General features: G+C 42.6%; 1 protein-coding gene across 1 annotated transcript in view; it reads left to right on the forward strand.

The window, feature by feature from the left end:
* Nucleotides 1-14,371, forward strand: part of LOC126095084 (uncharacterized) — a 40,763-nt gene that overhangs the window by 10,535 nt on the left and 15,857 nt on the right. The window contains exons 2-3 of the mRNA XM_049909769.1: nt 3,888-3,998; nt 13,217-13,353. Coding sequence (XP_049765726.1) covers nt 3,888-3,998; nt 13,217-13,353 — 248 coding nt within the window. The remainder of the gene's footprint in view (nt 1-3,887; nt 3,999-13,216; nt 13,354-14,371) is intronic.

Raw genomic sequence — 14,371 nt, forward strand, 5'->3', positions numbered from 1 at the left:
CCATTGATAACAACATGCTGTGTTCTGTTTGCTAAAAACTCTTCAATCCAGCCACACAGCTGGTCTGATATTCCCTAGGCTCTTACTTTGTTTATCAGGCGACAGTGCGGAACTATATCGAACGCCTTCCGGAAGTCAAGGAAAATAGCATCTACCTGGGAGCCTGTATCTAATATTTTCAGGGTCTCATGAACAAATAAAGCGAGTTGGGTCTCACACGATCGCTGTTTCCGGAATCCATGTTGATTCCTACAGAGTAGATTCTGGGTTTCCAAAAACGACATGATACTCGAGCAAAAAACATGTTCTAAAATTCTACAACAGATCGACGTCAGAGATATAGGTCTATAATTTTGCGCATCTGCTCGACGACCCTTCTCGAAGACTGGGACTACCTGTGCTCTTTTCCAATCATTTAGAACCTTCCGTTCCTCTAGAGACTTGTGGTACACGGCTGTTAGAAGGGGTCAAGTTCTTTCGCGTGCTCTGTGTAGAATCGAATTGGTATCCCGTCAGGTCCAGTGGACTTTCCTCGTTTCTGAATACGCCCACATGCCTACTCCGCAGTTCACACTTAAGTACCTGGCAGAGGGCTCATCGAACCACCTTCAGGCTATTTCCTTACCGCCCCGCATTCGAACAGTGCGCGGTATAAAAGAGCACTTAAATCTTTTCATGCGTGCTCTGATTCTTCTTATTTTATTACAACGATAATTTCTCCCTGCTTAGGTCGGGGTCAACAAAACGTTTTCGGATTCGAAGGAGAAAGATGGCGTTCGAAATTTCGTGAAAAACTATCGCCGCAAAGGAAAACGGCGTTGTTTTAGTGGTTGTCACCCCAACTCCGTGACACTGTCTCTCCTATTTCACAATACAAAACGAGCTGTCCTTTCTTTGAACTTTTTAGGTATCCGCAGTCAGTCCTATCTAGTAAAGGTCCAATACCCGCGCAGTAGTACTTCAGAAGAGAAGGGACAAGTGTAGTGTAAGCAGTCCCTTTACTGGACCTGTTGCACCTTTTAAATGTTGTACCAATAAAGCACAGTCTTCAGTTAGTCCTTTCCCACAACGTTAGCCATGTGATAGTTCTAATTTAAGTTGCTCGTAATTTTAATGCTGAGGTATTTAGTTGAAGATAGAGCCTTTATATATGTGTAATTTATCGCGTAAGCGGAATTTTGGTGGATTCCTTTTAGTAGGGCTTCTCATGTAGATGACCTCATATTTTTCATTATTTAGAGTCAATTGTCACTTTTCGCACATTAAAAATATCTTGTCTAAATCACTCTTCAATTTGTTTTCATCTTCTGATGACTAAACTATATGGTAAAAAACAGTATCATCTAAAACAATCTAAGAAGGCTTCTCACATTGTCTCCTAAATCGTTTATACCGAATATGAAAGCCATAGGTTCAATGTATAACAGTTTCTTGGGGAATGTCAGGTATCACTTCCGCTTTATTCGATGACGCTCCGTCTATTACTACGAACTGACACCCTTCTGTCAGGTAATCACGAATCCACTGGCACAACTGAGACGATATTCCATAGGCATACAATTTAATTAGAAGTGGTTTCTGTAAAAACAGTGTCAATAGCCTTCTGGAGATCTAGAAACCTGAAATCAATTTGAAATCCCCGATCGATAGCACTAATTACTTCGTGTGAATAAAGAGCTATTTGTGTTTCACAAGAACGATATCTCTCTCTCTCTCTATCTCTCTCTCTCTCTCTCTCTCTCTATATATATATATATATATATATATATATATGAATGTACGTGCGTATGTATATTCCACATCTCCTCCCAGATCACTGGACCGACTTCAACCAAACTTGTTACACACATCACATACTGTCTGGTAAGAATCACCGTGGGGGTAAGAATCACACGTCTAGGAAAGAGGTGGGGTGGCGGAGAAAAATCAGTGAAGGCCACGACGCGTGAATACCGTTACTATAGTCATCTAGTATCACACTATTTAAAACCTTTGCGAAACTTTTTCTCGCCCCACAAAATGATGAAACGAAGAAAGTTTATAGCTTATCCCATTTTCTTTGTTCTTGCAGTAGCATGGAGCATGACAATTAATTTATTGCTTCTTTACTACTAACTATATTCGTGACACATTTTGCACTCAGCATTCACGTATACCATTGAATGTACCAGGAAAATTTTATCATTGCACGACACTTAGTTCAGGAGATAACTGAGGAACTACCTCAACGTGAGAGACGTTTACATTTACTACTACGTTGCTACCAATTCTACTCGCAACACTTTTCGCAAACAGTACGCACATCCGCTGCTGCATTTACCTACAAAATACATCTTTGTCCGAGACATAATTCAGGAGGTGCAACGGCAAATACAGAGATACGTGAAAAACTCCGGCATCACGTATGACATTTTAATATATTATCTGTTTTTACTACTAATCCTATTCACAATGCATTACGCAGATAGTAGTCACATATACCACTGCATGTAACTGGATAATTATATCATCTTACAGCACATAGTTCAAAATATACGACGCCATAAACATTGAACAGTGTGGAAATCAAACTGTAGGGTGATATTCGCTGGGCCTACAGGTGAAATAAGTGTACAAATACGTATGATATATGTTAAATATGTGAAATATATTTGACATATCTGGCATGAGAGTGTGAGGGCAAAGCCACGGGTAAAAATCTCATGCGAAACACCTTGAACGATTTCAGTCGAATTTGGTACACATAGTAGTTAGGATCTGGAAAGAAATACTTTATGGGGAAAAACTACCAGTCTCCTGTTGGGGTGAGAGAAGGGAGGACGAGGAGATGGACAGACAGGGGGAAGGAAGAGAGAAGTATGGTTAGGACAAAGAGCAGATGGATAGAGATAGGGGAGGGAGAAATGGACAAAGAGAGGGGAGAGGAGGAGGTGGATAGAGAGAGAAAAGTGCAGGAAATAGAAAGGGGGGAGGAAGAGATAGGCAGGTAGAGGATGAGGTTAACAGACCGAGGAGGAGGAAGAAATGGACAGAGAAAGGCGAGGAGACGGACAGAGAGAGGGGAGAGAAGAAGGCAGACATAGAAAGGAAAGTGAGTAGATGGAGAGCGGAAGGAGATGGACAGGAAGAGGAGGGGAGAAGATTGACAAAGAGAGGGTGAGGAGGAGATGGAATTGGGAAGAGGCTTGTGACAGAGGGGGAAGGACCAGATGGACAGAGGGGAAGGAGCAGATTGACAGAGAGGGAGGAGGTGATGGACAGAGAGGGGGGCAGGTGGAATTGGACAGTGTGGAGAGGGGTGGAGGAGATGGACACAGAGAGGCGATGGTGAAGATGGAGTTGAAGCAGGAGATAGTCAGAGAGGGGTAAAGAGGAAATGAACTAATAAGTGATTCAAATAACGCCAGGTACTCAGCTAATTTTCTTTAATAAATGTGTCAATAAATCATTTGCTTCAAGTTACTGTCCGAATAAGATATATGTCCAACAATCCTACAGCGAATCGACGTCAGTGATATGGGTCCGCGGATTACTGCTACGTCCTTTCCTGAGTACTGGTGAGACCGGTGCTGCTTTCCAATCTTTAAGTACGTACATTTCGCCGAATAGATGTCGAAGGAATCCACTGTAACTCCATACCACTGTAGATGTTTCAGCAACAGAACTTGAAATCGAAAGAAAGTGAGAGTCGTTTCAGTAGTTACTAGTGAAGGCGTAGCAACGGCCCGAGAGTATAACTACAATAAAGCTTCGTATGGAGCTTAAAGTCTCCCTTAAAACTGATGATTCTAGTGGTCGTGTAAGCAAAGAATGATGTGATATTAAAGTCGCTGTGCACTTGCTGCACGACTGCATTTGTGTAACAGAAATTCTGAACTTGGCTGCAGATGTTCCTGGGTGTGCTGCTGCTGCTGCCTCTGTTGGCTGAGGGCTCGTTCCTCAACGACCTCTTCTGCAACCTGCCTGATGCCTCCACTGAGAGCCTCAACATCACCACGGTAAGCTCTGGAGAAAGTGTAACGGAGGAAGATGGCTACTCTCAGTAAAGTGAACTGTTTTTATCCTGTCTTCCGACCTATAGGCAGTGGTTTGAATCATAAACGTGACAAACGAACTGCCAAAGCAAACCAACAGATTCAGCCTCAGATAGGAACGCAAATAGAGCTAAAGGAAATTCCAGAAGCCTGGTTATTATGTGCTGGATGCATATCATTAAACAAAATTGTTTATTGGAAAAAGGTTGTGGTATTTGTTACTTGTAATTTAATATTATCTCACATGATGATGCTTTGATCCATAAGACTAATCCAAGCACCACTGTGTATGGAATGCAAAAATATACCTCGAACTTGGGGGTTTATAGGAAATAATGAAACATTGTAAGTCGTAGGTGTAGTATTGTGAGATACATGTCATGGATTTCGGAATTAGTCAACATCGTTATGCTAGAACTGGCGTTTGTAGACTGAAAGAGCGTGTCATATACTGTTTAGCTGGTCGTTCCACATGTGGTCTACGGTAGGGCTAGCGTCTGCCAACGGCCTCGTCAAAGAGGACGGAGGAGCCGACAGAGGTTCACAGCATTCTCTTGCTATTGGGGTGGGAAACTGTCCTCAAAGGCAGAAGAATCAGCAATGATCAGCGGCATGAAGATACAGATTGCAATGGAAACCACTGCATTAAATGCACATAATGTGTATCCACGGGTCACATGACCGTTCATTGGAAAAAAATGTGTCATGATGATCTCTCCATAGGCCAAAGATGCCCATATTCGGAACTCCTGGAGGGGCTGCACTAGGGAAGGTGACCATGGGGAAAAGACTGAGTAACCAACGACAGGGTAACGTTCTACGAACCGTGGCGTGGAATGTCAGAAGTATGAAAGTGGTAGAGAAGTAGGGAAGTTAGAAAATCTGAAAACGGAACTGCAGAGGCTTTATCTAGATACGGGGGAGGGGGGGGGGCTGAAGCGAAATGGAAAGAAGACAAGGATTTCTGGATGTATGAACATAGGACAATACCAACAGCAGCAGAAAATGATATAACGAGAGTAAGATTCGTTATGAATAGGAAGGGAGGGCAGAAAGTGGGTTACTGTGAACAGTTCAGTGGTCGTGTTGTACTCATCAGAATCAACGGCAAACGAACAGCGACAGCAACAGTTCAGGTGTACGTACCAACGTCGCAGGCAGAGGATGAACCGACAGAGAAAGGATATGAGAGTAGTGAACGGGCATTTCATTACGCAAAGAGAGATGAAAATCCAATAGTCATGGCGGAATGCAATGCAGTTGTATGGAAGGGAGAAGAAAAAAGAAGAATATGGGCTTGGCAGGAGGGACGATAGAGGAGAAAGACTAATTGTGTTACGCAATAAGTACCAGTTAGTAATAGCGAATACTCTGTTTAAGAATCACAAGAGGAAGACGCACACTTGGAAAAGGCTGGGAGATACGGAAACATTTTAGTAAGATTACATGATGGTCCGGCAGAGATTCCGAAATCAGATAATGGATTGTAAGGCTTACCAAGCAGCAGATATAGACCCCGATAGCAATTTAATAATGATGAAGAGTAGGTTGGTTGATTTTGGGGAGGGGGCCAAATAGCGAGGTCATCAGTCCCATTGAATTAGCGAAAGATGGGGAAGGAAGCCGGCCGTGCCCTTTCAGAGGAACCGTCCCTTCATTTGCCTGAAGCGATTTAGGGAAATCACGGAAAACCTAAAAAAAAAAATGTGAGTCCAGTGTGCTAACCACTGCACCATCTAACTCCTTATGAAACGTAAGCTAAATCTTAAGGGTGGGGAGCACCAACCAGAAGTAAGTGAAACTAAAGTAGTAAGTTACTAAGGGAGAAGGAAATCGGCGACTTCCAGTCGATAGCACTGAACTAAATTACTCCAGGAGTAAATTTTACATTTGCTCCGGAAGTAAATTTATTTACACCAATACTGGTGGAGAGCACCATTTAAGAGTACGCTACTGCGGGGGCAGTAGTAGGAGTAAAGTAAGAGAGTTAGGTGCGATCTTTAAGTTCTGTGTTTTAAATGTCGAATTCTCTGTATTGCCTGAACTACGATGAATATATGGAGATGGAGGAAGAGATGCACCATCCCAAGAACGAGAGCTGTAATGAAGAGAGGATACCCGTTTGTGATGTATAGCGGCAGTGATTTCAAAGAGTGGTTTGGGTTTCGTAAGGAATCTTTTGAGATGCTGCTTGGTATTCTGGAGCCGTTACTACAGCATAATTCTGACCGTATCCATGCTTTGTCTCCTACGCTGCAACTTCTTTGTGAACTGCGAATCTTTCGCACGGCACTTATCTAATCGTAGCAGTGGATCTCATTAATATCCATCGTACTACTGCTGGAAGAGCTTTTAATATTGCGATAAACAGTTTAATTGCCTTAAATCCACTGCATGTGTCCATGCCACAGAGCCAAGAAAATATACGAGTATCAAAGAACAAAGGGAATTCTATCGAACTGGTGGACTCTCAGATGTCATAGGGACCATAGATTGTGTACTTATATCCATCCTTTGTCCATGTGAAGCGGAAGCAGAACTATGCAGAAATTGCAAGAATTTATTTTCTATCAATACACAAATCATCTGTGGTGCCAATATGAAGATTTTGAACGTGGTAGGCCGTTGCCCTGGTTCCACAAATGTTGGGGACAATAGCAGGGTTGCTGCCACATTTGTTAATGGACAATATGATGGGTTGCTTGTTGGAGATATTGTTATGCTCTCTCCAAACATCTTATGACGCCTGCGTTCCGAGCCTACACAGGAGCCGAACGGCGTTGCAATGCTACCAGATGTGTTATAGAGCGAGCGCTCGGTGTTTCGAAGCAACGTTTCCAAATTCTCACTAAAACAATGCTATTTTAATGAAACAGGTGTGGGAATGTTATTGTGGCTACTGCAGTTCTACACAGCTTTGGAATAGAAGTTAAAGATGTGTTTGACCCTGATGATGTGGAGGTGAATGACATCGAACAATATGCATTTCAGCCCGAAGCAGATGCTTCAGGCCCAGCTATCAGAAGGTCTGTGATACTTAATTACTGTAATTAAAATTGTACCTAGTTTGCTAGTAAAATTAGAAGTTAGTGTAAAGACTTTTCCTTCTTAAATGAATAAATAAGCCAACGTATTTTCACTACTCGAGAAAAAAGTGACTCATTTTATTTATGTGTAATTTTATAGTTATGTTGTATTTTTTTCTTTCTTTTTTTTTTTTTGCTAGGGGATTAACATTCTCATTTTATTTCTTAATTGAGTGTATAGAGTCACACAATATTTCGATTATTTCTAGAAAACGGATTTACTTTAGAATATTGCAAATTCAGATAAATATTAGATGTATTAACAAAACTTAGTACCGCTCCTGAAATGATAAACACAAATATTATGACTTACAAGAAACAAGAACATATTAACCATTTGATAAAGATATCAAGGAAATAAAAAATGTTTCACACATATGAATATTTTCTAATTCATTCACACAAACCTACATTCCTCGAGCTCATTGTCTGAAGAACTGGGACCTGCAGTTTGCTCCATTACTTTCTTGAACTTATTCATAATTTCCACTTTACGATTCTGCTCTTCTTCCATGATTTCTCTAAGTGTTTCTATTTAATTTTATTCCTCTCGTACTAAACACTTTTTTTAGGAATTAAGCTCGTCAGCTTTTTTCAACAACTCTCGGTTCTTCACTTCAAATGCATGTTCTCTCCCTCTTTTTCTGGAAGCATCTTCTGATAAGCTCCCACCAGAGAATTCAGGGCGACTTCTATCCATGACTATGGGATAAAGTTCGACCTTTAGCAGTTTCATCGCTGCGTTCAGAGCAGTTATCATCATCAAAGTTGCTTGAAAGTACCACAGTATCTTCAGATGCCTAATTGCCGTTAACTGCAGCTATCCCCTCCAAAACTTGAGGTATCATATCGACAACCATTTGGCTTATATCGTCGATCTTCGTCTCACCTACTCCACCGTCAGTTTGAAATTGTTCTCGATTACATTTAGCTTTCATTTTCTTTCCTTTCGCTTTCATGTCCTTCAAAATTACTTTAAGCTGCTCTTGTGATCTTTGCGTAAGAGATTCTGCGTTGTATTCAACGTGTATTTTTCCACAAAAATCCAGTTTCATTTTCGACATGTTGATATCGTGCTTTCTAGTTTCAATAGTGGTTATGTACTTTTTCATTATTTCAGCATACCGCTCTCTTTTATTTTCTGGTATGTTTTTGGACGTTTCCTGGCTACCTCCATGTTTCTGCCAGCTCGTATCTCAAACTGGCACTTAAATTAGTACTTGTCACCAAACAACAGTGGACGTTGGTAGCTGTAGATGGGCGGGTAAATAATAGATTCATCCATTAATAGCACGTTTCTTTTTCATAATACACAGATCTTATCATTAATTGATACAGTAGCATTTACGCTTTCCAATTTTAATAATTCAATTTAATAATCCTTTCTAGCTTCTAAAATTTCAGTGATGAACATAAATTACGCAAAAGGTGATGCAATGATGTCTGTCGACAGTCAATATTTTCCGAGAGGGTACGTGAAGCACGTGCCAGCAGATTCCAGAAATGGCTTACTTCTTTAATAAAAAGCGTTTCTATTTTAGTTACAACTAAAGAAGTAAATATAAATTGACCTCTCCAACAGCTACTAAAAGAGTATATTACTAAAGAAGTAATTTGCTAAAGTACTCCAGACTAAAGAAGTAAGAGTTACTACAAGAGTAATTTACACTAGTTTGGTGCCTGCCACCCTAAGAGTTAGCCAGGAAGAATCATTGCTCAAGATAGTGGGATACGGAAGTATTAAAGAATGAACAGACACACTTGAAGTTCTCTGAGGCTATACATACTGCCATGATGAATATAGCTCAGTAGACAGTTAAGCTGAAGAGGACTGGATATCTCTAAAGAGGGCACTCATATAGTCTAGAAAGAAAACCGTAAGTACAAGGCCTGCGAAGTAATTATGGACAACAGAATAAATACTTCAGTTGATCGTTGAAAGAAGGAAGTACAAAAATTTTCACGGAAATTCAAGAATACAGTAATACAAGTCACTTAGGAACGAAATAAATAGGAACTGCAGGGAAGCTAAGGCTACTTTGATACACGAAAATGTGAAGAAATTGAAAAAGAAACGGTTGTTGGAAGGACGGACTCAGCCAGGATATAGAAAAAAAAACCTTCAGTGAAATTAAAATCAGCGGCGGTAACAGTAAGAGTGTAATGGGAGTTCCGTTGTTAAATGCAGAGGAGAGAGCAGACAGGTAGAAAGAATATACTGAAGGCCTCTAAGATGGCAAAGATTTGTCTGATGACGCGACAGAAGAGAAAACAGTAGTCAACTAAGAAGAAATAGCGGATCCAGTATTACAATCAGAATTGAAAGGAGGTTTGGGCGATCAAATAAGGCAGAAGGAATAGATAATATTTCATCGCAATTTCTAAAACCCTTGCGCGAAATGGCAATAAAACGACTATTCACGCTCTTGTGTAGAATATATGAGACCTTCGATATACCCAGACTTTCGGCAAAACATCACCCACACAATTCTCAAGATAGCAAGTGCCGACAAGTGAGAGAATCATCGCACAATCAGCTTAACAGCTCGTGCATCCAATCAACTTGCTGACAAGAATAAAGTACAGAAGACTGGAAAAGAAAATTGGCTTTACCAAAGGGAAAGGCACCAGAGAGGCAGTTTTGACGTTGCAGTTGATGATGGAAGTACACACCTCAAAAAAAGTTTTGCGTCACCCCGGTTCCCAGAACACCTGAAGACAGACGTTGACTGTGGATATTGTATCACAGACACAGTCCCTTTGAACAGATGTCACTAAACCCGCCCAAAGATGTAAACAACCATGGATGAGCAGCACCTATTAGACGGAGGAGGTCCGACAGCAGATAAGTTCCAGTCGTTCCACCAGGAAGGAGGTACACGGCTCTTGTCTGTAGTTCAACCATGCCTAGACGGTCAATACCGCGGTTCGATCGCGTCCGCCTTGTTACTTTGTGCCAGGCAGTACTCTCAACAAGGGAAGTGTCCAGGCGTCTCGGAGTGAACCAAAGCGATGTTGGTCGGACATGGATGAGGTGCAGAGAGACAGGAACTGTCGATGACATGCCTCACCCAGGACGTCCAAGGCCTACTACAGCAGTGGATGACTGCTACCTACAGATTATGGATCGGAGGAACCCTGACAGCAACGCCACCACGTTGAATAATGCTTTTCGTGCAGCCACAGGATGTCGTGTTACGACTCAAACTGTGCGCAATAGGCTGCATGATCCGCAACTTCACTGCCGACATCTGTGGCGAGGTTCATCTTTGCAACCACGACACCATGCAGCACGGTACAGATGGGCCCAACAACTTGCCGAATAGACCGCTCAGGATTGGCATCACGTTCTCTTCACCGATGAGTGTCGCATATACCTTCAACCAGACAATCGTCAGAGACGTATTTAGAGGCAATCCTGTCAGCCTGAACGCCTCAGACACTGTCCAGCGAGTGTAGCAACGTGGAGCTTCCCTGCTATTTTGGGGTGTCATAATGTGGGACCGACGTACGCCGCTGGTGGTCATGGAAGGCGTCGTAACGGTTGTAAGATCGTGAATGCCATCCTCCAACCGATTGTGCAACCACATCGGCAGCATATTGGCGAGGCATTTGTCTTCATGGACGACAATTCACGCCCCCAACGTGCACATCTTGTGAATGACTTCCTTCAGGATAACGACATCGCTCGACTAGAGTGTTCTCCAGACATGAATCCTTTCGAACATGCCTGGGATAGATTGAAAAGGGCTATTTATGGACGACGTGACCCACCAACCACTCTGACAGATCTACGCCGAATCGCCGTTAAGGAGTGGGTCAACCTTTACCAACAGTGCCTTGATGATATTGTGGATAGTATGACACGACGAATACAGGCATGCATCAATGCAAGAGGACATGCTACTGAGTATTAGAGGTACCGGTGTGTACAGCAATCTGGACCACCACCTCTGAAGGTCTCTCTGTATGGTGGTACAACATGCAATGTGTGGTTTTCATGAGCAATAAAAAGTGCGGAAATGATGTTTATTTTGATCTCTATTCCAGTTTTCTGTACAGGTTCCAGAACTCTCGGAACCGAGGTGATGCAAAGCTTTTTTTCATGTGTGTAAGACTGAAGAAAAATCAAGAAACGTTCAATGGATCTGTCGACCAGGAAAAAGCGTTCGACAATGCTAAAATGCTGCAAGATGTCTGAAATTCTGAGAAACATAGGGGTAAGCTGTAGGGAAAGACAATTTGTACAAGAAACAAGAAGGAACAGTAAACAATTTTGTCGTATGATGACATGATGGAGACCGTGGCTGTTGTTTGAAGACAAATATTAATGGTGTTAGGGCAGCAACCAGCCACAAATTTACTTTCAGTTCCTTTATTCAAAGGGTACAGTTACCGGTTTCGAATCGTTGTGGTTCATCCTCAGACGGTTTACACGCTTTCTTTATGACATGTGGTGTGTTTTTCTACAGATTAATTGTCCTAGAATATAAATAATACATAATTATAAACACGCCACACACAGATGGTTGTTATTATGAAAACAAACAAAAACAAACACTCCAAACTGACGTTTCACGTAAGTCACATGCAACGAAAATCTGTAACGCAACCATCTGTGTGTCGCGTGTATATAATTATGTATTATTTATATTTTAGGACAATTAATCTGTAAAAAAACACCACATGTCATAAAGAAAGCGTGTAAACCGTCTGAGGATGATCACAACAATTCGAAACCGGTAACGGTAGCCTTTGAATAAAGGAACTGAAAGTAAATTTGTGGCTGGTTGCTGTCCTAACACATGAACAAGGAACAATAAGACTGGAAGACCAAGAACAAAGTGCTCGGATTGAAAAGGTTGTACGGCACGGGAAGGGATGTAGTCTTTCCCCGCTACCGTTCAACCCGTACATCGAAGAAGCAATGAGGGAAGCCAGAGTGGGATTGAATTTAAGGGTGAAAGGATATTAGTGATAAGATTCGCTGATGACATCGCTATACTCAGTTTAAGTGAACAAGAATTACAGGATGTGTTGAATGGAATGAACAGTCTAGTGAGAACAGAATATGGATTGAAAATAAGTCGGGAAACTTAACATCAAAATTTGGGGATCACGAAGTAGACAAAAAAAATGTCAAATGTGTGTTAAATCTTATGGGACTGCTAAAGTCATCAGTCCCTAAGCTCACACATTACTTAATCTATATTATCCTAAGGACAAACACACACACCCATGCCTGAGGGAGGACTCGAACCTCCGCCGGGACCAGCCGCACAGTCCATGACTGCAGAGCCTGAGACCGCTCGGCTAATCCCGCGCGGCGAAGCAGACAAAGTTGAGGGATTCTTCTACCTAGGCAACAAAATAATCCATGACGGCCGGAGCAAGGAGGACGTAGAAAAGGAAACTAGCACTGGCAGAAAGAGTATTCCGGTCCAATAGAAGTCTACAAGTATCAAACATAGGTCTTAAACTGAGGAAGAAGTTTCTGAGACCGTACGTTTGGGGCACAGCACTGTGTGACCGAGACACGTGGGCGGTGGGAAATCCGGAACAGAAGAGAATCTAAGCCTTTGAGATGTGGTGCTAGAGAAGAATGTCGATAATTAAGTGGACTGATAAGGTAAGGAATGAGGAGGCTCTGCGCAGAATCGGCGGGGAAAGAAAAATATGAAAGAAGGGACAGGATGACAGTACATCTGTTATGACATCAAACTTCCATGATATTAAAGGGAACTGTAGATGGAAAACTGTAGAGGAAGATAGAAATTGGAATAGACCCAGCGAGTAATTGAGTATGTAGGCTGCAGCTGCTACGCGAGGTGAAAAGTTTGGCGCGGAAGTTGGATTCGTGGCGTGCTGCATTAAACCAGTCAAAAGAATGATGACTCAAGAACTGTTATTTAGGTGCAAAATATATGACATGCAACAACTACAAGCTGAAGAACCACATACCGTAAATTACTTCACATACGAATGCGTCTAATAAATTAATCGTCGTATATTGATACATGTTACTTTAAATTGTATTCGCTTTCCTAATAACGTCATTACTTTAGGTACAACTGGCGAGTTTTCGCTCGTTTACAGGCAGAAAAGACGTGGTACGCGCAGTACCAGTACAACATCCCCGGCGCGTCGCTGCTCGGATGCCTCACTGTGGTACAGTCTCCGGGAGACAGCAGCGACGAGATGAACATCAATGGCACATTCAGCAGCCTGCCTCTGTAAGTATCCGCTTTCTGGTGTTCCACAGCAGTCGTGTCATTTTCTGCTTCTGGCATCGCTCTATTCAGAGCAGTTACCCTTTAACGTAACATACTTAGACAGACAGTTGTACACCTGGAATACATTAATGTCAATCACTGCCTGTTCAACACACTGTTTACCCCGCTACGTATCGCTGTCTCCTGCATGGTTCTTTATTTTAGTGTTCTTCTCGTTTCTGTAAACTGAGAAGCGTATGGTGAATAGGTTGACGTATGCACCAAGACGACGATATTTTATGATGTTAAAGTATTTCGTGACGTTTGTACTGTTCTCGGGTCTCCAGCCGGGTGTAGTCGTTTTCAAACCACGATATTTCTACAGCGTTCCTTGCCGTCATCTTCAGGTGATACCTGCAGACTGAGCGTCTCTGCTGAATCTTCTCCCCTTTATACTCTGATCGCTGCCCACCCCTTACCCCGCGTCATGCCGCACGCGGCGCTGCGTGGGGTGGTGATGGGGAGGGGCGGGCTGCTGGCTGCTGGATGCGAACTGTGGACCATCAGATGTCCTGTGGCCTTCCTCGGGCGTGGAAGTCGCTTTGGGTCGGCGCTGTGCTTTTAGTTGGCTGAGTGCTGGGTCCCAGGCTTTGCTGAGGTTGAACCCGGCGTCTCTGTTGATCAGCCCATCAGCTACAAGTATTTCAATCACCTCCTTCAGAACACAGTCCCAAAAGGTCGAGGCCTGCCGTAAAACTTCCGTTTTCGCGTACTCCATAGTATTTGCAGTATCCATGTAATGTTCCGCAACCGCAGATTTTGTAGGTTGCTTCAGTTCAGTGGGCCTTCTGTGTTCCTGGCATCTTTCTTCGACTGTCCGTACAGTTTGCCCGATGTATGCCTTACCGCATTTACACGGAATGCGGTAAACACCCGGTTTGCGGAGCCCCAGGTCATCTCTTACTGTACCTAGCAGGGCATGCGTTTTCGGAGGTGGTGGAAGACACATTTGATGTTACGCCGAGCCAGAATTCTGCTG

The sequence above is a fragment of the Schistocerca cancellata genome, chromosome 8, assembly GCF_023864275.1.
Source record: "Schistocerca cancellata isolate TAMUIC-IGC-003103 chromosome 8, iqSchCanc2.1, whole genome shotgun sequence".
NCBI lineage: Eukaryota > Metazoa > Arthropoda > Insecta > Orthoptera > Acrididae > Schistocerca > Schistocerca cancellata.